This window comes from Hetaerina americana, unplaced genomic scaffold, assembly GCF_022747635.1.
Source record: "Hetaerina americana unplaced genomic scaffold, ioHetAmer1.1.p SCAF_7, whole genome shotgun sequence".
NCBI lineage: Eukaryota > Metazoa > Arthropoda > Insecta > Odonata > Calopterygidae > Hetaerina > Hetaerina americana.
In genome coordinates, this window is record NW_027287316.1 from 31,075,662 (window position 1) to 31,096,382 (window position 20,721).

General features: G+C 32.9%; 1 protein-coding gene across 2 annotated transcripts in view; it reads right to left on the reverse strand.

Moving 5' to 3' along the window:
* axo (axotactin) overlaps window positions 1–20,721 on the reverse strand; it is an 80,136-nt gene that overhangs the window by 22,793 nt on the left and 36,622 nt on the right. The window contains exons 3-20 of one of the 2 annotated variants that reach the window (XM_071594997.1): window positions 19,953–20,126; window positions 18,016–18,289; window positions 16,834–17,018; window positions 16,444–16,614; window positions 15,596–15,764; window positions 15,395–15,510; window positions 14,119–14,225; window positions 13,292–13,625; window positions 11,464–11,768; window positions 10,324–10,431; window positions 9,905–10,037; window positions 8,949–9,179; window positions 8,004–8,179; window positions 7,432–7,678; window positions 6,382–6,576; window positions 4,823–4,996; window positions 2,982–3,204; window positions 433–680 (exon numbers count right to left, since the gene is read on the reverse strand). In XM_071594997.1, coding sequence (XP_071451098.1) covers window positions 433–680; window positions 2,982–3,204; window positions 4,823–4,996; window positions 6,382–6,576; window positions 7,432–7,678; window positions 8,004–8,179; window positions 8,949–9,179; window positions 9,905–10,037; window positions 10,324–10,431; window positions 11,464–11,768; window positions 13,292–13,625; window positions 14,119–14,225; window positions 15,395–15,510; window positions 15,596–15,764; window positions 16,444–16,614; window positions 16,834–17,018; window positions 18,016–18,289; window positions 19,953–20,126 — 3,570 coding nt within the window. The remainder of the gene's footprint in view (window positions 1–432; window positions 681–2,981; window positions 3,205–4,822; window positions 4,997–6,381; window positions 6,577–7,431; window positions 7,679–8,003; window positions 8,180–8,948; window positions 9,180–9,904; window positions 10,038–10,323; window positions 10,432–11,463; window positions 11,769–13,291; window positions 13,626–14,118; window positions 14,226–15,394; window positions 15,511–15,595; window positions 15,765–16,443; window positions 16,615–16,833; window positions 17,019–18,015; window positions 18,290–19,952; window positions 20,127–20,721) is intronic. The other variant, XM_071594998.1, reaches the window with a different exon arrangement.

Genomic DNA, 20,721 nt, shown 5'->3' on the forward strand with positions numbered 1-20,721 from the left:
TAGTATAATAGTTAATAAATTACAATTTTGTTCACAACACCTGAGTTAGGCTGTCAGTTAAAATATAAACATGCAAATACTTAGTTATTACTATATGATTTAAATCTTTTTAGATGAGTCCTGGAAGCATTTAGAGAATTATGATTATGATAATTAGTGGTAATTGATACTGCTAGAGCACCTTATGATCTGTAGAAAAAATAGTCATGATTTTCATTCTTAGTAAATAAGTGTGCATACAAATTTAGTTTAACTTTCAAACAGCAGTAACTTATCATTTCATGTACTTAGTTACATACTAAATTTTGAAATCTTAATAACATTTATATATTAATAGTTTTAATGAAAAAGGTAGTGATGTAATAAATGGCCTCAAGTTAATGAATTATTGTATCATCTGAGAAATAGGTGTGCTATTCTGCAGGTACTTACTTGTCTCACAAAATGTTCCCAGATGTGCCCACCGGTTTAAGCATTCACATTTAAAGGTACTCCACAGCTCTTTGCAATGCGCACCATTTTTGCATGGGTTTGGATCACAAGATGGCTTACAATCTTTAATTATCTCTGATAGGTGCACACTCATGTAGGAGTATATGTCAAGGATTTCACCATTAACCACTAAACCTCGGAAACATCCAATCAATCCTTGTGCGACCGATGTTTTTTTCTGAAGTTCCCTAAGTAAATTTCAGTCCATTATTATTATTGTAGGGATTTTCCCATAGTAGAAGCATAAATATTCAAGCACACTTCAAATGGAGTCATTTTGTAGCAATCTCATAGATTTAAAAAAAAACATCTTAGATTGGTAACGTAATTTTTGAGTTTGGGTATGCTTGCATTTTATGGTGCAACCCTTATCTTATATTGAAATAAGCTGTACCAAAATGGAAAATGCTCGCTGCAATGCAAGAGATTGATTGAGCCAGAAACACTCCATTGCAGCCAAACTTGAAAGTAACTTAGGATCATCAGATTATCATAAAAGGCCTGTGATCAACTCTTGGTTAATTTTATAGAATACTGCATGTTTTATTCTAATTGAACTCTGTGGAGTTTTATTTTCACAGTTCAAACAGTCCTGTATTAATTAAAATCTCAATCACCAGAAAAATGAATGTCAGTTTTTTGATGTGATCAGCTTTGAACCCATCTGAACCAAAAATTCCCACATAACCTCCATACCAAATAAACAATTCTACCAAAAACTCAACTCTGCAAAAACAAATCAGTAACACTAAACCAATTGAGTAGCTAAAAGCCAAACTGGTTTCAAGAATGTTCAGAATCTTCCTTAAAACTTGTACATATTACCAAATTTTAAGAAAATGACAACTTGTAATGCAAATCAATTTCATGGAAAAATGGCAGCCTTGATGTTTGACTCATCTGTGTGATTTTAAAAAGCGCATTGTATCTATGGCATCTAGTTCCTTTATATCCATCATCGCTTTCCTTGAAATGAATGATTCCTCTTGAGCTCTGCAAGCTCACCTAACTAGCAAAAGATGTGGCTATCCCTGGCTCTGGTGTTAATTTTTTAGTTTCAATTTTATTTTAATTCACTTGTAATATATTTGTTATTTTCTAAGTATTTCATTTTCAAAATACCACCTGTTTGTGATAGCCCATTCAATCAGAAAGTGTGAGAGCTGAAAACAACTTCATTCATGAATTTCATTGCATACCATGTAGCATGCCTTATAGCATGACTATTAAATGTTGTTGTTTGATTCACATTGTATTCATTGAAACTTGCAACTTATTATTAGCAACAAAATAATGATAGCTCAATAATTCCATGCCTAAATCACTGAATTAGATTCTTAAATAAACCTTTTGTTGGAAACAAATACACATAACCACTCATTATTCACATAAGAGAATGAATACTGTTGTATGAGGTTACATCTTATTCCAGGGAAGTCCAGCTTCTATTCCTAGTAATAGTTCTTAGATTAAAAAAACTATATGAAAATCCTCCTCTGAAATGATGGCCTTAAGATTGTCACAGCTTGATTATTTCACATAAATTCCTATCTGCATTTATGTTACCTCTGACTGATATACCTTTCCTCACTAAATGTTATAATAATGAAAATATTGTCTCAAGAGTGACCCTGACTAATTTCACTTGTAGTTCATTCTATTTCAAAATTCTGGTCAAAATAGGTGCTGTTTCCTCAGTAAGTACATTTTGTCCATATAATTTAGTGTCATTTGCATTTGTATTCCCACAAGAAACACCAAGCAACAAGGTTGAAAACTAATTCCAAATTGTTGTGCAACAATCCATCCGAACATCAACCATCCTCTGGAAAAGTATGCAGATATTTAAATTGGATATGATGATGATTTTAAATACTTCATATGTATGTATGCCCTTTAGAATGTAAAATAAAGTGCCCAGTTGAAATTTTATTTCATATTATTGTTTTCATCAAATTCTTCTCTTTTTGGACCAGCCATTCCCAAATTTTTGTCCCATCATGCCAGGGGTAACTGACCCCCCACCTCTGCACATCTAGTACATATAGAGTGTGATCATAGGCAACTACGAGCATGCTACATTGCAACTTGACTCACACAAGCTTCCCACTGTAAACAGAGAGTATGAAACTTATGTCATGGCATACCTGGCAGGTAAATTTACTCATTCCATGTAATTCAAACAGTGTAAACTCAACACCAATAGCACAATAAGACATATTGAAGATGCAAGAGAGTCCTTAAAGTTAGGGGCATTTCACTGTTTTTTTGTGAATTAAAAAAATTTTGTTGTTAAATATAAATGGTTTTTGATTATTCATGTTTATCATATTCACTTTTAGTTTCACATGCTTACTGAACAATATTAGCTTCATGGAAACTATAACCACTATCATATTTGCATTATGCATAGCTCTACGAACAAAAATTATGATTACTTCATGATATAATATATGTACAATTAATAACTCAGAGAAATGCATTCTTACTCTGGAGCACCTCCGACAAACATACTTCCTTCAAATGGACCAAATTCTTCTTCTGGGAGTAGGTCAACCATCTGGTAATCTGTGTTAATCATGAAGCGGACGTGATGCTCATTGTAGTCAATCCATATTTTCTGCCATTCCCCATTGTTTAGTTTTCTGTGAGATATTATCTCAAGTTCCCTTGACTTTCCATTGAGGGTGAAGTTAAAGGTTAATCTGAAATCTGCATAAAAAGATAAGAAGGAATAGAAAAATCCTTTCACTCTTGCTGGGATGTCATTAAGAACGTTTTTTATTAACCCTTCTTTCCGTCTAAACTGTGGGTGTGAGAAGTTTTAAGAACCTTATTAATTTTTCCTTAATTATGTCTCTGTCATGAATTAAATTATTTTTTTAACACACATGTACTTCTTAATGAAATTCTTCTCTTATTTTTTGCCATTTTGATATCCATGTTTTATTCATTTTCACCTGAAATATACTCAGGTTGAATTGCTTGAATTTTTCAGTATTCTCTTCTGTGCTCTTATTATTTAATGTCATCTGATCTCTGATGATTAATGGTTTAGTGAACACAATGATAATTGCAAACTCTTGGCTGAATACATAATTTAAGTTTTATCATTCACAAATCTAAATGATGTAGACCTATGTTTTATGGCATCTTTCTGTTTCCTCTCTTATCATCACTTTCAAGGAATATTGCCAAAAATGTGATAATCTCAGCTTATGATATTGTTAATAATTTGAAAAATAAAATGCCCTTTAAATAGCACTCAAAATTTGAGGAGGTGTGGACTGTTAGTAGCAATTGAAAAGTTAATACCATTGGAAGAGTAATGATGTATGTACTTCTTTTCTGCTTATTAATTCCACCATCCGTGACTCTTATTTCGTGTCCATAGTCAAGATGTATCCATCATGTGTTTATTCTGTTTTGCTCAGAGAGTCTACTATAAAACTACTTGTTTGGCTGGTATTCACTAAAATTGAAATGAAATTATTGACTTTTTAATTTCACACACTTTATTTTAAAAAAACACGACCCAGGTTTTGACGTTGAACGTCATCATCAGGATCAACATCAAAACCTGGGTTGTTTTTTTTTTAAAGTGTGTGGAATAATAAGGTCAATAATTACATTTCATTTCAATATGTCATGCAAATTCCATAACACCGAAGACAAAAAAAAATCACTGAAATATTTGTTGACACATTTCTATAGCAAAAACTTATCTACTCCAAAAGCCAAAGGCCACATGGTGTGACATTTGACAACAATGGCATTGTATTGTTAATGTCTAATTGAAATGTTAACGTTGCAAAGCTCTCTTATAGGCACACAGATCCTAAATACCCAGTAAATAATCATCTGCAGCAAAATCTATGACATATTCAATTTTTTAAAGGTTTATTCCTTATATTATATGAGTAAAAACCTCCACAGTTAACAACACCAAGGTTGGTTTGATAAATGTGGGCAGATCTCACACAATACGAAGCCTAATTGCATGTTAAATTCGCACATGAGGGTAGAGGGGGGAGGGCAGTTTCTTTCCATGTACTGCCTGTGATTTCCCAGGAAGAGCTGGTAACAGAAAAATCACACAGCTTGGGTGGATCTGAGGATGCCCAGAGAGGTATGCCTGGGTTTTGAACCCAAGCCCTCTAGTCAGCAGCCCAGGGATATGGCCATTGGACTACTGCATTCCCATATGAGTAAAAATATTGTAAAGGCATGAAAATGTCCTTCAAGGATTCATTACATGTGACCAACATTTGATAAGTTTTGAATGTACATATCAGGAAGCTTGAGAAATAATTTAATCAAATTCACCAACCACTTGTCAGGGCAACCATGAAGGAAGGGTGGTGCAGTCTTATAGGAGGTTGATAAAGAAGTATTGCCTTCTCCCCAGTTGTCCTAAAGCTGAAGGCAATATCACCTTTTCTCCATCCAGGTACTTCAATATAAGACTGGCTGGTTGTGAATGTCACAACATATTTTTGGGTATCTGAAAGAAAAAATACATCGAAGAGTGATTTCTTGGTTGTGTTTAAGGTAAAAAATAGACTTCATCTTATCATTGAAAATATTATGTATTATTTTATTTCCTTCTGGTAAATAAAGGATGAATTTTCTAATAATTTCAGGCTGTGGAATCCATGAGAATGGCACATTTCATAATTTATTCCTAAATGTTGAATACCTCAAAAAAGATCATCCATTTCATAGTAGATCCCACCAGGACCTAGCAGAACTATCATTCATGGCTTTTAATTCACTAGATTATAGGAAAGATGCTTAATACAAATGATCAGGTCAAAATATGATTAGAAAATATAGTTGATTGGTGAGATCTAAAAAATTCAGCAACCAGTTTTTTCTTCAGTGTCTTCTATTTTTGACACACAAAGTTATCTTCTCATAAAGGGAAATTTTTATTCAGGGCAGTAATATGTTTCATGGGCTGAAAGTGATTCCTACCTGGTACACCTAGTGACACCTACACGCTACATAGCGACTAGTGCGTTAAAATATAGCATTTACAGAATGCTGGTTTCACAAGCAATGTTCTTTTAATAGAAAAAATGGACCAGCTTGTTTGACACCACATAATTTCCAAATATTCCAGCTAATAAGATTATGCTTAAGTCCTAGGTGCAACTCTTCACTAGTTCACTCAATGTTGTAAAGGCATTCACAAATTCTTTGTTCACGAAGATCACAATCATCTTTAAGTGACAATATTTCTCCAAATTTATGTATGAATGGTGATTGTATTTGTGAATAACAAAAGCAGCTTGCCAAAGATCATGATGAGCATGTTTTTTTGTTAATTTGTGCTTTTTATTCCATTTTAGTATGTTTACAATACAAAATGTGTCCCAAAAAAATTTATTCTTCAACTATCAAAAACTGTTGCATCTCAAGATGACCATGCCAGGCAGTAAGGTTATCTATCAGCCCCTAAAGCCACAAATGTATACTTCACGTAGTGAATGCCGAATGAAATGCATAGAAGATGCATTTCGACTGATTTTTACAGATTTTTATGAATGAAACAGATATTCCTATTTCTTGACAAAGTGAGTCATCACTTTCAGCGTATTGTTGCACTGAAAAGTACCCATGAGTCAATATGTTCAAGCAGTCACTCTCACACAATCAATGGCATGAAGTTTGAAAGGATGGACTTTTTTTTTAACTCTAGTACAGAAGATTGCCTCTGAGGAGACATGGGCTCCAATTCAAAAGTTGTAATTGAACCCCTTCGATTAATTATCAGAATGAATCAATTATTCATCATATATTATTGGATTTGGATCAATGCATAAGATTTAATATGTTAGGTACATAAACGGAAACTCTTATTACAATACTATGATTAATACTAACTGGCCTCTACACACTCAAGGGGTCCAAGAGTGATTCTTCCCTGGGCTTCTTGGTCTAAATCCTGCTGTTGTAGGAAGACCATTTCAGTTATTCCCAAACTCGATGGTGATGTAAAATATCCTTCGTCAGAATTCCATTTCCCTTCAGATATGTCACAGTTGCATGACATTTCAGGATTCACGCAAGTCTTGTTTACTGAAAAAGAATTCAAGAACTGATCCAGATTTTTAGAAGAATCATCATGTTTATTATTAACTATATTTTTCAATATAAAATCTATTGTCTTTCTTGGGTCACAGGTTTTTAAAATTACTATAGAAGTTTATTTTATGAAAATAAGTTAATATGTTTTCGTAATACTGTTTACCAAGATAAATTTGTAAATCCAAGTCTTCTATTAGGAAGCAGGCTGATTATATAACATAATTACATTCAGGGTTATCATTAGGACAATATAAATGTAAATAAGCAGAAGTTTATTCAACTTTTGACAGTGATATGAAGTTTAGCGTCTCAGGGAGGTAGCCTAAATATTCAGGGTGCAAAAAGTTATTTTACAGTGACTGTCTCAATTTATCAAAAGGTTGGTTATTATAACAAAATTATGTATTGAACCTGGAATTTCATTGCTTTCAAACTTGACAGTGATTAAGGATAATTTTATTAACTAGCGCTACCTGTGTAAAGAATCAGGCATAAGTATTCTTAATTTAACCCTCCAGTCCTTGTGTATCTTAGCAATGTTTCCAGAAGGATCCTTATCTATTCCAATGCCCTAGTGTTGATGCTCCATTTGAATTCCCGAACCCTCAAATCCCCATCATTCTATTTTGGTTCAAATTCTTGGTTTTTAAACAAATCAAAAAAGAAAAAGATTCATACCCTCCCGATGTTCAACCTAGGAAATTAAAATATTTTCTATTGATTCGGAAAACTTCAGATTTTTGTATCAAATTGCTGATATAATTTAAATACAATATGCTGGTAATTAAAAAGCCTTTTCTGAGCTGTGAATGATTTAGCTTTTGCAATTATTCCAAAGAAACTTACCACCACAGGGACAAAGACCCCTTGGTGATTCTCCAATGTAGTCAACAATATGTCCACTTCTGGAGGATGCAGAAGAGGAAACAAACCAGGTGGAACTGTGAAGTTCAAGGGGTGCCTTATAGCAATCATACTTGATGTATTGGCTGCAGTGGAGTGAATGGGCAATTAGTTCCTGCAGCATTTCCCCAGTAAACTCACGATAACTTATACTGAAACTGAAGTCATCCCATCCAGAACTACGAACATCCTGAAAGAAATGAAAGACCATGATAGGCTCTTACCAATTTAATAATTGTCATTCTTACATAGAATAAAATTCTGAATTTTCAATGGAAAAGAAAAGAGTGGAATTATGCCACTGATTACTGTCAAAATTTGATCCAAAAATTTCACCTTTTTCTCTGAGTAAATTATTTGAAGGATGACATGATATTTTTATCACATTTTCAAATGGTTTTTCTCTCATTACATGAATTGAGTCCCTTTATTTATGAATTGAGCACCAAAATTATTAACTTGAATGAATAGAAGAGCACCAAATTCCATTTCTTGATAAAAATTCAAAGGCTTACCACTTGACTTGGCAAGTTATGTTCCACGATTGTTTTTGTTGAGTCCTCAAGTGACTGAAATTCACATTTAACATGAGCAGGAGGGAATCTTCCATTACCATCAATATCTATTAAGTAAACATCTGGTTTAGTGTAACCCAGTAGAGCAAGCTCTTCACAAGTTTTGCGATACTCAGCTGAAAGTAGAATGTTAATAAAAATTCAGAGTCAGTAACTGGGAAGGTAAATAAAATTAACATAAAATTGGACTAATGGAGAAGGTTGGTTGATTAAAATACTTATCTTGGTGATATTTTCAAATGTCTCATTACTTAGTAAATAATAATTTGACAAAATTGTTAAATAAAGTCAAAATTTTAAAATGTGGATAATAGTAATAATGTAAATTATGTCCATCCTACTAGTTTAATTCAAGAAGATATTAAAGAAATATCAGCAGATTGAGACTGGAACACATCACCTATATACAACAGACATGCACTCTAATATATTCACTCATGGCTCCATTATGAAAAAGTAATTTTGACATTCTAACATTAATTAATGATTTAATTAATAAATTTCAAATTTTTTTCAAGTGAACCTGAGCACATGGTAAAGAAAGCCAAAACCATTTTCTGCCTGTGACTACAGTTTCACTGAAAAAACTAATCACTATGGTCTTGATATGTTACATAGCATGTATCTCTTTGTAGATTGAAAACCAACAGATTTATTTACAAGTTTTATAACTTAATGGTGGCATGATGCTCACAGTTGCTAAAACATTTCTTTTTCCATGAGTACATATTTCTACAGCAGGTAAATAAATTTAATGAAAGCTATTATTTATTTGTCTCATGAGAAACCACATGCACTTACCTAACAAATGTCAATTCTTATCCAATAATCCCAAGGAGAAGTCTTTACTCAACTTCAATGAAACAGCCTTTATGAAAAACTTACCGAAATGACAATTTTTTCCTATATATCCTGTTCCACGGCAGTCACAAGTAACTTTATCATCTTTAACAGAACACTTTCCTCCATGTTTACATGCATTGGGTCTTTTGCATGGGTCAACCAACTGACAGTTATCCAGTGACACTTCCCCCACTGTATGGCGACTGCGCACCACAGACCTGGGCTCAAGTCGAATTCCATTGACTTCTATTTCTCGCATGCAACCAATGAGTCCTGGAAATGAGCAATGTACCTCTTGACAATGCACTGAATAATTGCGTTATTTGGAACCTCCAATACTCATGTACATGCAGTAAACTCAGTTCAAGAAAACTATTTCATGAAAACAACATCCATGCCAGCACAATGCCTGAGGTGGCATTCTAACCATTATGATTTTTTGGTTAATTGGTGTTCTCATTAGCCAACAGGCTACCTGAGCTGGCTCTAACTTGCTTATTTTAAGCATCTTGATAGAGATGGAATTAATATTTAACCATATTAATACCCTGATGCACACAGAAAATACATTTCATTTTTTACACTGCAATTTGCACTGGAAACACAAGTATGATCAATCCAAATGTCACTGGAAATATATTGTGCAACTGTCATCGTTTTTATTATAATACAGAGCTATGCATTCTACATTAAAAATGGTTTCAATATGATTGTTTAAACAAAAGTTCCAATGATATGTGGCATAGCACAATGTGTCTAAGTTTCTCTACTTCATATTAGACTTCTAACTGCATGATCATGTATTTAAAAAGTATGCAAAATTATTTGATAAACTGTAATAGTATTTTTTTCTTCCTCAAGAGCATAGAAAGAAATTATTTCCCTGAAACTGAAAAAGTAAATCTTTCTTTCATTTTCTTTTTTCTACATGTGTGCAATAGACGTTTAGGTGCCAATAAAACTGTGCATGTAAAAAAAATTAAAAATATGTATCATACCTATTTTTGTTTTCTCACTGCTTCCAATAAGAACTTTCTCTCCTAGGTCAAATTTTAGACCAAAAAATTGAGCCTGCTTATGCTTGTAATCTACTGTAAGTTTTAACTCTCCATCCTTATAACTGAAATCAACCTGAAAAAGCAAGTTCAAAAAAGAAAGCTTCATATTTATTCATCAAATAAGTCCCACAAAAGCGTACATAGTATGCTAATATATTCCAGTTCAATTTAAATTTATCTCATTCAGGTTGTTGCTTTAAGTAGCATATTCATGGAATCACTTTTAAACTACACAAACACATACTGAAATAAAATGTCATACAGAACTTGGTGAAAAGAATAGAGATATTTACTAGGCATGCAAATATCCAAGAAGGTATTCACCATTAAATATTAATGATTACCAAAGGAGAACTTACAGAATGCCATGGACCTCGGGAGTCAAATCGTACTGTTGTCAGATGTGTAACATTCTTATTTGCATCAGGAATTAGTTCAAATCGAATTTCCTCATTCACCAACCTAAGCTGCCAATATGAATGTCTTTGTAATAAATTTAATGAAAATCTTTAATTATTCTACAGACTTAAATATGCATGGATATTAATGTACGAAACCAGTGACCCCAGTAATTAATTTGAAAGTTGGTTTGACAGGTGAGGGCAGAGCTCACAAGACTACTTCTACAAACAACAGTGAGTGAAATTCACACATCAAGGAAGAGCAGTCAGGTCCTTTCCCTGTACCATCTTTGGTTTACCAGGAAGTACTGGTGCCCCAAAAATCACACAGCCTGAGTGAAGATGTGGATGCCTCTAGGCATCACCAAGAAATAGAAAATTCTTACTTAATTGAAATGAAATTAAAAGTTTAATTTAAATTCTAATCATCCCCTTATCAGTAGCCCAGAGCTCTACCCCCTGAACTACCACACCCTCTGCTGATGTATATCAGCAGAGGGTGTGGTGAGGTAAATCGAATCTAAATACTACTTATTGTAGATTGTCAACAACTTACAACACATTTCACAATATGAACATACGACTGTATAACTATCTGCCTACTCAGTTGAAATCAGATGGTATCCAGAGTTTCAAGAATAGGGTATATACCTGGTTACTTGCTCACCCACTATACTCATTGGATGAATTCTTTTGTGACAATTTTCATCACATTTAAGAAAGTATGTTTATATGTTAAATAATACTTATATTGATGACATTTAATATGGTTGTACCATTTTTAAAATGAATAAAGTATTATTATTATTATCGATAGTGATTTCAGCTGTAGTTATTACAACTACACTATATGAACAATTTTGTTCCAAATAAGTCTTATGTGGCACATTGAAATTTGTATCTCAAGACATTGAAAACATTTGACTGAACTATGAAAGTTAGCATGCATCAACAGGTTTAAAGTCAATATCCTGATCATACTGCCAAGTGAGCTATTATTATAAATGTATTTTTTAAAGTCCATCCAATGATAGGCAATTAGATAATGTTAAAAATTTAATTTTAAATTCATATAATTAGGTCATTTACACTACTTACCTCCCAGTAGCCTTTTCCAGCCGCTGTGGTCACTTCAGAAGATGCCAGAACAGCCATACTTCGGCTGCTCTTAAAATCAAAAGTCATTTCAAGCCTATTTGGCTCTGTACTAGGCCACCAGATGTGGGATGAAGAAAATGGAAGGGTCAGAGGGATTACTTCAACACCCTCTCCATGGAATTCTGGTGCCAGAACACCAATGTAATGGACTTTGGGATTTCCCTTCTCCAGTTCATATAATATTGAGATGTCATTGAAGAATACGTACTTCAGAGCACCCACAAAGTTGTTTCGAGATGCAAGCCCTGCATATAAGATCAAATTAAATGTTAGAAAGTTGACATTGGGTAATATTTTTTCTTCAGAATACAAGAAAGGTGCGTATTGATGTTAGACATGTGAAATAATAGAATCACTTCAGAGAATGATTTTTTTGGTATTTTACCAGTCAAAGTAGATTTTGGATGGACACAGCCTATACAATTGTATGAGAATACACTCACTTGCCTCTCCTAACCAAAAACATAACCAGACATTGGACACTACAGTAAGTTCCTTTTCAATTTTGCTAACTTCTTTCCTTGCTTTCTTCCATCCAACATCCTATTCCTATTCCTTCGTAGGAACTTCGTAGCACTTTAAAGTGAGGAAGCTCCTTGAATATAAAATAATCAACTATGTCATATTTCATCAGCCCATTGTGTGGTAAATCGGAAATCAATTTTTTTAAAGGATTTTACTAAACTAATTGGATATTTAATGAAATGATGAACTTAGAGTGCTTCGTTTTCCATACTTTGCCTGTTCTTGTGATAAACCTTTTTTTTATAAAGTAGTGGGGACCATTGAGTGCTTGCCTTTTCAGTAATTTTTCAATTTGGCCCTGTGTCCTGCAACTATTGAGGTCTATTAGGGGTTGGTTCCTAAACAAAAGCAGCAGCATAAATTACCATTAGTATACTCCATATGTGCAAATCACAAAGACTTGTACACTGACTTTTAGGTTTGAGAAACATACCCTATTTTCCAACCCACAAACATTATCTGGCTGTACCCAGTGACATTTATAGACACTAAGCTACTGAATGCCATCAATCACTGAACTCTCTTTCTAGTTAACCCATTCCAGTCAATCTTCTGTCCTTTTTAATCCTCAAGAAATAACTGTTTGATCTGAGGATGAAATTAAAGTATTGGCTTCATGCATCAAAGGTTGTTTCCAATCTTCCCAGTTGTAGATTTTCTAATAGTATTATTATCCTTTTTTTAGTGACAGCTTGAGATCACTGTAAGTACAACACTAGGTTCATCAGGTGTACCATTAACATCGTGGACCTACAAACCTCTCTAGTGACTAGTAAGGTAATACTGATGCTTGGCTTCTAACCTTCCTGCACACTTTAATATTCTAGCTAATTAGCATATTTTTCAGTTGGGTTACTTACCTCATAACTATTATTCTGAAGGAAATTTCAAATTTGCAGCTTATAATTGTCACAATCCTGGTCATTATTTTAAATAATATGAATATTAATAGACCTAAATAACCAGAATTTCACTAATTTCATTCAAAATTAAAGCTCGGCATTTAGCTGATTTCTCTCCAAATTCCTATCATCACCGCCTGTATCCTCCCCATTAAAGTTTCTGCATTGATAAGAGTAACTATGTTCTATACATTTATTTGCATGCATGCCTTGGGTTTACTGCAGTTATTTCAGTCTTCATTTTTTGATATGATCAGAAAGCTTCAAAAGTAAAGCGGCTGCTAGAAAGTGAGCAAAAAGCTTTGATTGAAAAATTCCCAGTTGTAATTAGAAGAACATACCTATTTTATCCCGAAGTTCTGGGCCTCCTCCTATGTATATCTCTGGATCAATGTAAAGGTGATGGTGTGGACCAGGTATTCTAAGTTCCCTCACTTCACTGTCCAGTGACACTCGAATGGTGCTTCCAATGTGGGCAATAGTCAGGTTGTGCCAATAGTTTGAAGTAAGATCTTCCCCCAACGAAACACTCAGTAAGCTGGATTCATTGCCTTTACCACTCCCACCAAAGTCAATCTCCACATACACTGAGCTATTTTTTATTGATGCTGCAACATGCTGATGCTTCAATGACTCCCCACTTGCATAAAAGAGGGCAGAGTCATCAAATGAAGTCTGAGGAAAAGATCAAATGGGGAAGGAAATCATTTCTCAGTTTTACTCATTATAAGTATATTACTTGATATCAAACTATGCATTGGTTTCAGAAATCAAATGCATATATGTATTATGATCAAGGAGCTTAGGATCTTGGGTTAGCAAGCAAAAAAATTGCATAATATAACATTGGTGAGCTGAAGGCTGAATAGTAACTCAAGTCATGCACTGATGTCCAAATTTTCTCAAAATGCTTTAAGGCTCATAGAATCTATTTTAATGACTTTTCCTTTATTGACACCAAGTGATCTACTTTCACAATTGTAATAATATGAAAATAGTACATTATTTGTCATAAAACAATCTGTAATAATAAAACATGCGAGAATAATTTAATGATAATAAATATTTCTAGCTAATGCAGGGTGCGGCAACATGACTTCCTTTTTTGAAAGTGTTTTGAGTTTGTAAAAAGGGAGTCATGTTGCCGCACCCTGTAGATGCTACCCACCTTGAACCAAAGACTTATCCGATTTGCACTGGCATGAACCCTATCCTTCCAGTCATATATGCGGTATGAGACGTATGATGATCCCCTTAGAGTGAGCATAGTAGCAGCTGAAGTAATAAAGGTTTTGCATCCACTATTTTACTCAAGCCACAACAGTGATTGCTTCCTTAAAAATATTATATCATTTAGAATCAAATGAAATTAATTTTATAAGAATTATAGCACATAAGGAGCCATCCTTAAATTACGTAAATCATCATGGACTTTCTCTTATGCCCCACACTCCCTTTGGAAGAATCTTTAAATATATATGGCTATATTTCATTACTAAGTCGTACATTTCATTAAGCATCACAAAATATATGACTTAGTTCAAAACCAATTCAATTTCTTAAAAAGAGATGACTGAGCATTGTATCAATGGAAACAGGAAATTATAAGATTATGGGGTTATAAATGAATTTATTTGTGTATCATTAAATGGTTGAACACCGAACTAGATATTGCCAGAAATCAAAAAAAATTATACATAAATACTCATAATGATCAGTAATTTAAAAATAAATCATTGACAATACCATCAATGAACTCTTTAATTGAATAAAATAGTGCTAATGACAGCTTCGAGTGGGGTTAAGCTGTAAATATATCACAAGTAGCACTTTGTAGAGTTAAATAATCTGTTAAATAATTTGGGTTCCCATATATTTCAAAAAGTTCTGGGTCTTGGGTAGTCAACGATAAAAATCCTCAAGCTTCAAACAATTTTTTTGTATTGCAATTGTGAATGCCTGACCTCATTACATGATTGTTCAAATTGGCCTTCACATCACACAAGTTGTCACAAAATTATTGGCTGAACAGATTCATAATGCCAGAAATGACAAAAAAGAGTTCTGTAGTGTTCTCTAAGAGCTCCATGACATATTAAACAGAATGCCTTTTGGCCAACTGTATGCAGCCCAGTGATTTGTATGCCATACATACCTACCTACCCCATTATTTGAATAGTTATTTCAAAATTTGTTTTTACCATTACATGACAAATAATTCTTACAAAAAAGATTCCAATTAATTTTTAGCATTTATTTTTTTCTTGATAATCCATTATGACTATCATTCTCATAAAAATCAAAAGAATGTTAAAAGTCATGAGAAGGAAGAACTAGGATATAAATATAATCATACCCATTGCAAAATCTGTGAGTTGTAATATTACTGACATTCATGTTTACTCAAAAGATAATAACAACATTACCCAAAAGTGAATACATACTATAAACATCACAGCGTTCTCCTTCATAAAATGTCCCAAAGCAGTCACAGGTTAAAGAATTGTAATGGTTGATACAAAGACTTCCAACAAAACACAGATTTTCCCTCGTTCTGCATCTGTGTGAAAAATAATTTCAATTAAATCTGAGAAATATCTATGTCATGAAATAAATGAATGAATGATATTTATTTTTGTACCTACTTGTTTATACAACCTTCTCGAACATTTTCATGCTTTGTAGCAATTAGTGGCTTAATTGCGGTGAACTTGTTGGAAGAATTTCCAGACTTCAGAACCACATCTTTTATGCACCCCACAAAAGATTCTATTATGTACTTGACTCCATGCAATCTTTCCTCTGGACTCAATCCTAATTCACATTTGTAAAGAATTTTGTATTTAGGCATTTTACTGTGTAGATTTCACTATCATTAAATGCAATTAAATCATTTATAGTCATGTGTGTATTTATATTTCAAATTAATTTGTGTATAGTATAAGTACTGATTTCATGAAAAATGAATAAGAGCATGATTGCTATAAAAGAATCAGTGATTTCTCATGGAAGTGATAAATACTAAAAAGTAGTTTATGAAGCTGGAATTTACCTTAAAAACAAATTTTCTTACTCTATACTATTTAAAAGCTATGGTGAAATCAATGTAATTCATCCATCAATTTCCTTTAATAGAAATGGTATTAACAGTTATCATACCAGATTCTGAAATTGAAAGCTCATATATTAACCTCTCTGAACATTCAACATCTTTTTATTCCAGGAAAGAACATCCCAAAAGTATTATTCAAGCCTCTTGAGTTAAACATTATAGGTATGTTATGTTAACAATTTTCATTAAAGCAGTATGCATCGAATTACAGAAACATAGTGGCTATTCAGTTGTATAAGTGACTATGTATGCTGTGAAACCATCTTTGATGGTAATTCCTTGATCTTTTCAAGATGTTGGACTATAATAACCATAAAATTACATACAAATAACTAACTTGATTTAATAGCGCAACTGCATGTGAAATAGAAAAATAAATACCTCCTATTAAAACCACAGAAGACAAATCAGTAGGGATACTGTAACCTGTTGTCAAGCTTAATCCCAAAATGCTGGTTTCTGCTTCAGTGGTATCATCCACCCTGGCAATGAGTTTTGCCCGAGCTATGTCTATTAAAACCACTACTTTGTGCCAGGAGTCATGATTTAACCCTGGAAAGGCAAAATGAGAACTTTTTCAGTCATCAGAATAATTGCTTTATTTTCATCGGGAAAGTAGCTGGGTTTTAAAGGAGTTCCAAGATCGAAAGTGGAGGGTGAGATAATTATAAATAACCTAATATAAAATAAAATCTCCCAATGATAATTAATCTTTTCTTACCAATTATAAAGTATGTCATAATTCCATAACCAAAAAGTATGAGCACTTACCTTGCCCCACATTTACTGTAGTGGAGTATTTTCCGAATACATGAACAACCTTCAGTTCTCCTTTCTCCACAATAACATACAATGCATAAGGTTCCATATCTTTAGGGCGATCCTTCACACTATGGTATACAAGCAATCCATGAGGAAGACGAGTTCGAAACTGGAATGATATCTCTCTGCTAAACCTGTGATACCAGAGGTAGACTTCAAATCAACTTGCAGAGTGAAATTATGTATCTGCATAACTTAAATAAACACTATAATAATTCTCAATTTGCCAATTCTTAATCATGAATTTTTTTCCACTTCTAGATAGAATAAAATAATTTTTAAATGTGGAGAACATTAAACAAAGCATCAATTTCACCAAAGGAAGACAAACAAATTAGGCATGCATGAAGGCTCCTACTCAATCTCTATGATAAAGTGGTAATAATTTTGCTCTTAGTTTTAATATTGAATATTATTATTATTATTTTTACTGCTGAATTTATAATTTGGAGATCATTCTTCATAACAATAAACAATAATTATCAAGTTAGGCACAAGCATCAAAAATGTTTTGCCTTCTGAACAAATATAGTTATCGTGGTTATTAAATCACACAATATCCTTGCTATAAGGCAGGATTAAAACCACAATTTAAACATTTGGTAATGAAAAGAAGAGAGGGTTATGTCAATAAATTATAGTATCATTTACTTTGTTTGCCAAGAAACATGTACATTTTTGCTACGTTGATAAACTGAAAACACATAATATCCACCATGAGTCATGTTAAAAGTTTAAAGTCTTTTGATTGATTGACATCTTTGACACCTTCAAGTATGGTTCCTGATATTTTTGTAAACATGCCTCAAGGTACAATGGGTAATAATTTAGTTCCTATTCCTACTTGGGTAAACTTACTGCATTTACAACAACTCAAATCAACACCTACATCTTAATTTGCCATTGAATAATCATTATTGTCCAGAGGAGCATTTTGATCATGAGTGATCTTTTTGTCATGCTTACTTATAGAGCACCATGCATATACCATTTGGTCAGATTAAGTAGGGCATATAATCATTTCTTATGGAACTAAACTTCATGCCAATAGAAAATCAACTGAGTATTTTCAGTAGTCTTGATCTAAACAACTCTTTCATAAATTCAAAATTGTAAAAATATTAAGATTACCGTAGTTGAAATGATGGTATCTGACTAGCATCTAACTGAACAAATGCATTTTTTTGAGCAAAGGTAAATATTTGATGATAACCAGATTCAGCAAAGGTCAGCTGTTCTCCTCTCTCCTCTGGGGGGATTGGTGGAAGATGACTCCAGTCATCATCCCATGCCCACCACTCATAGTCAAAGACTTTTCTAGTGACATTCTCTCTCTTCTTCAATTTCTTATCTCCTTCAACTGGGGTTGGTTGTGTTGCTGGCCTCAAGTATGGTGGCAAAGTGTCTGCCAATAAAAATATTAAAAGTGAAGTTGGTATATAGGAAGGAACAAAATTTTAAGTGTCCAGATATAACAATAATACAGCTTTGTTTTCCTTTGAATGTTCTTGATTGCCTAGAGTGCAGGACACTTTCAAGAAGAAACTGGGAGACTAGCTTGAGGCTTGCTTAGGTCATCCTTGTTAATCTAACTAGGAGCTGAAATCTATGTATGTAGGCAAATGATTCCATTGAAATACAAAATACATGCTCAAACAAGCTTTAAAAATAATTATACCTGCATTATTATACAATCTGATAGCTATAAATTGAATGAAATGAAAGGGAATAGCTGAGAAAAGGTTAACAAAAATTGAAGGATTAAGTTATCTGTTGTAAGTATTGAAGAGTTATGTCACATTGTTTTTCATCTCATGAAATTTCTGCTCCTTGACCCATTAGCTGCAGCAATGATTATATCTCATTATAAGTGTTACAGAATGTACCTAAAGTAATGGTAGATATTTTAAAAGATAATAAAAAATATGCTGATTTTATTTTTTACTTTGCTCCTTAATTATAACGTTACTGTAACTCAAGGATGCAATCCCCAAAACGTTTTCTTATAACCAAAAGCATTTGGTTGTTTCTTTAAACATTCATAGTAATGAGGTGAATCTTTTTCTGCCCATTTGGAAAATGCACATCTTCCATAAAACATTGCTCCTTTTTGGATATCATTTAAGTACTTCAATATGAACCTGAAATTAATCAAAATTTCTCCAATCTAGCAGTTTTTTCTTCATAACTTTTTAAATTGTTATTTCCATTCTATTAACATCAATATTTGGTGGCCTGGTGGCTATAATAGCAATGCAAGTGAACCCAGAGGAATACACCAGTGTTGAATTTGGATTTTCCTCCCACCATATATAACAATTGAATAAACTTGTGAACATTTTCAAAAGTCTCACTTTGGGCTCATTAAAATTATACACTAAAACGTATAATTATTAAATTAAATTATACTCACAAAATACAGTAAAATTTGCAATTTTAAAAAACACCTGCCAGATTATTCTTACTTTTAGAATACCCTGCAACTATGATTGAAAAGCATATCTCTTAATCATTTTCATTAGTTTTTACATCCATCTTTAATTTATTTTGTTTAAAGCAATGCAATTTAAAGTATTATCATATTAAGTATTTGTAGGGACACATGGCAGTTTAATGTTGTTTCTTTAAATCTTAACGTGATGACCTCACATAACAGGTACACCTTAACCCTATGCAACAGATTTATCGCAAACAGCAATGGAAACCACCAGCAGTAAAGATGTTTAAACTTTGGAAGAGTAGAGGAAATGAAATAGTCTTTGCATTGATTGATTGCATTTATCTCATTCTTTACATAATGTTAACATGAGATGGTTAAATTTTGTTACTGATATTTATTAGGCAAAGAGCATCATCAGATTAATTAAAGAGGTGCTTTAATTGAAGAGCTGAACATTATATATTTTATCCAACTACTTCAGATGATTTTGAAGGTTTTCTCTTTTAGTAATAAATGCCTTTTTCAAAGAAATTAAGAAAATGGTTTAATAGAAATGATAAATATTTATGGTCATGAGCCATTATAATTGAAAATGAGAAAAGTTAAGTATAAAATTATGTTCACTCACGGCCACCACCACCACAATGAAATAGGCACTCATATTCTGAGTTGAAACGATTTTCGTTGCCTTCACAGCCACCATATATAAATGTTTCACATTTTCCTTGTGGTTTATCATAATACCATCTATGTATCATAGCCATGCAGGCACCCGAATCAGGGGGCAATTCGCATCTACTAGCTGAAAAGTAAACACTTATATTAATAGAGTTTATTTGGTAAATTAGATGACCATGAGTAAAAGATACATGATTTCTTAAATTTCAAAATGAGTACCAGCTACTTCCCTCATCCAATAATTTCTAATTACCCATTTGATTATCTTTTAACCATCTTTCTTTTGTCTGTACTCATCACTGTAAACATCACTAAGTGTATGTTTAACCCCACTTAGGACAGTCTTGAGGAGACTTAGTGACAACCACACTCTAAGAAGGAAAGTATTTTAAGCAGCAATGAGTGTTTCAGTTCTTAAACTTGCAAAATTGCATTAAATTGCTTATTATCCTATTAAATGAAAATAAATGTTTAAAAACTATATTAAATAACACATGAAGTATTTATTTAGTTTTAGCAAGTATGCATTAATAATTCCGCTGTTCAATAAGACTTTGATTCCTACTCCTTAGTTAGAAAAAGGAAAATTAATGAGCGATCATGAATTTAGGTTTATATCATGTACATAATATGGATTGCTCTGTGTGCCCTGACATATTTTATATTTTTATACTGTAAAAAAATTATTTAAATATACCAAAGTTACATTCACTGGAAAA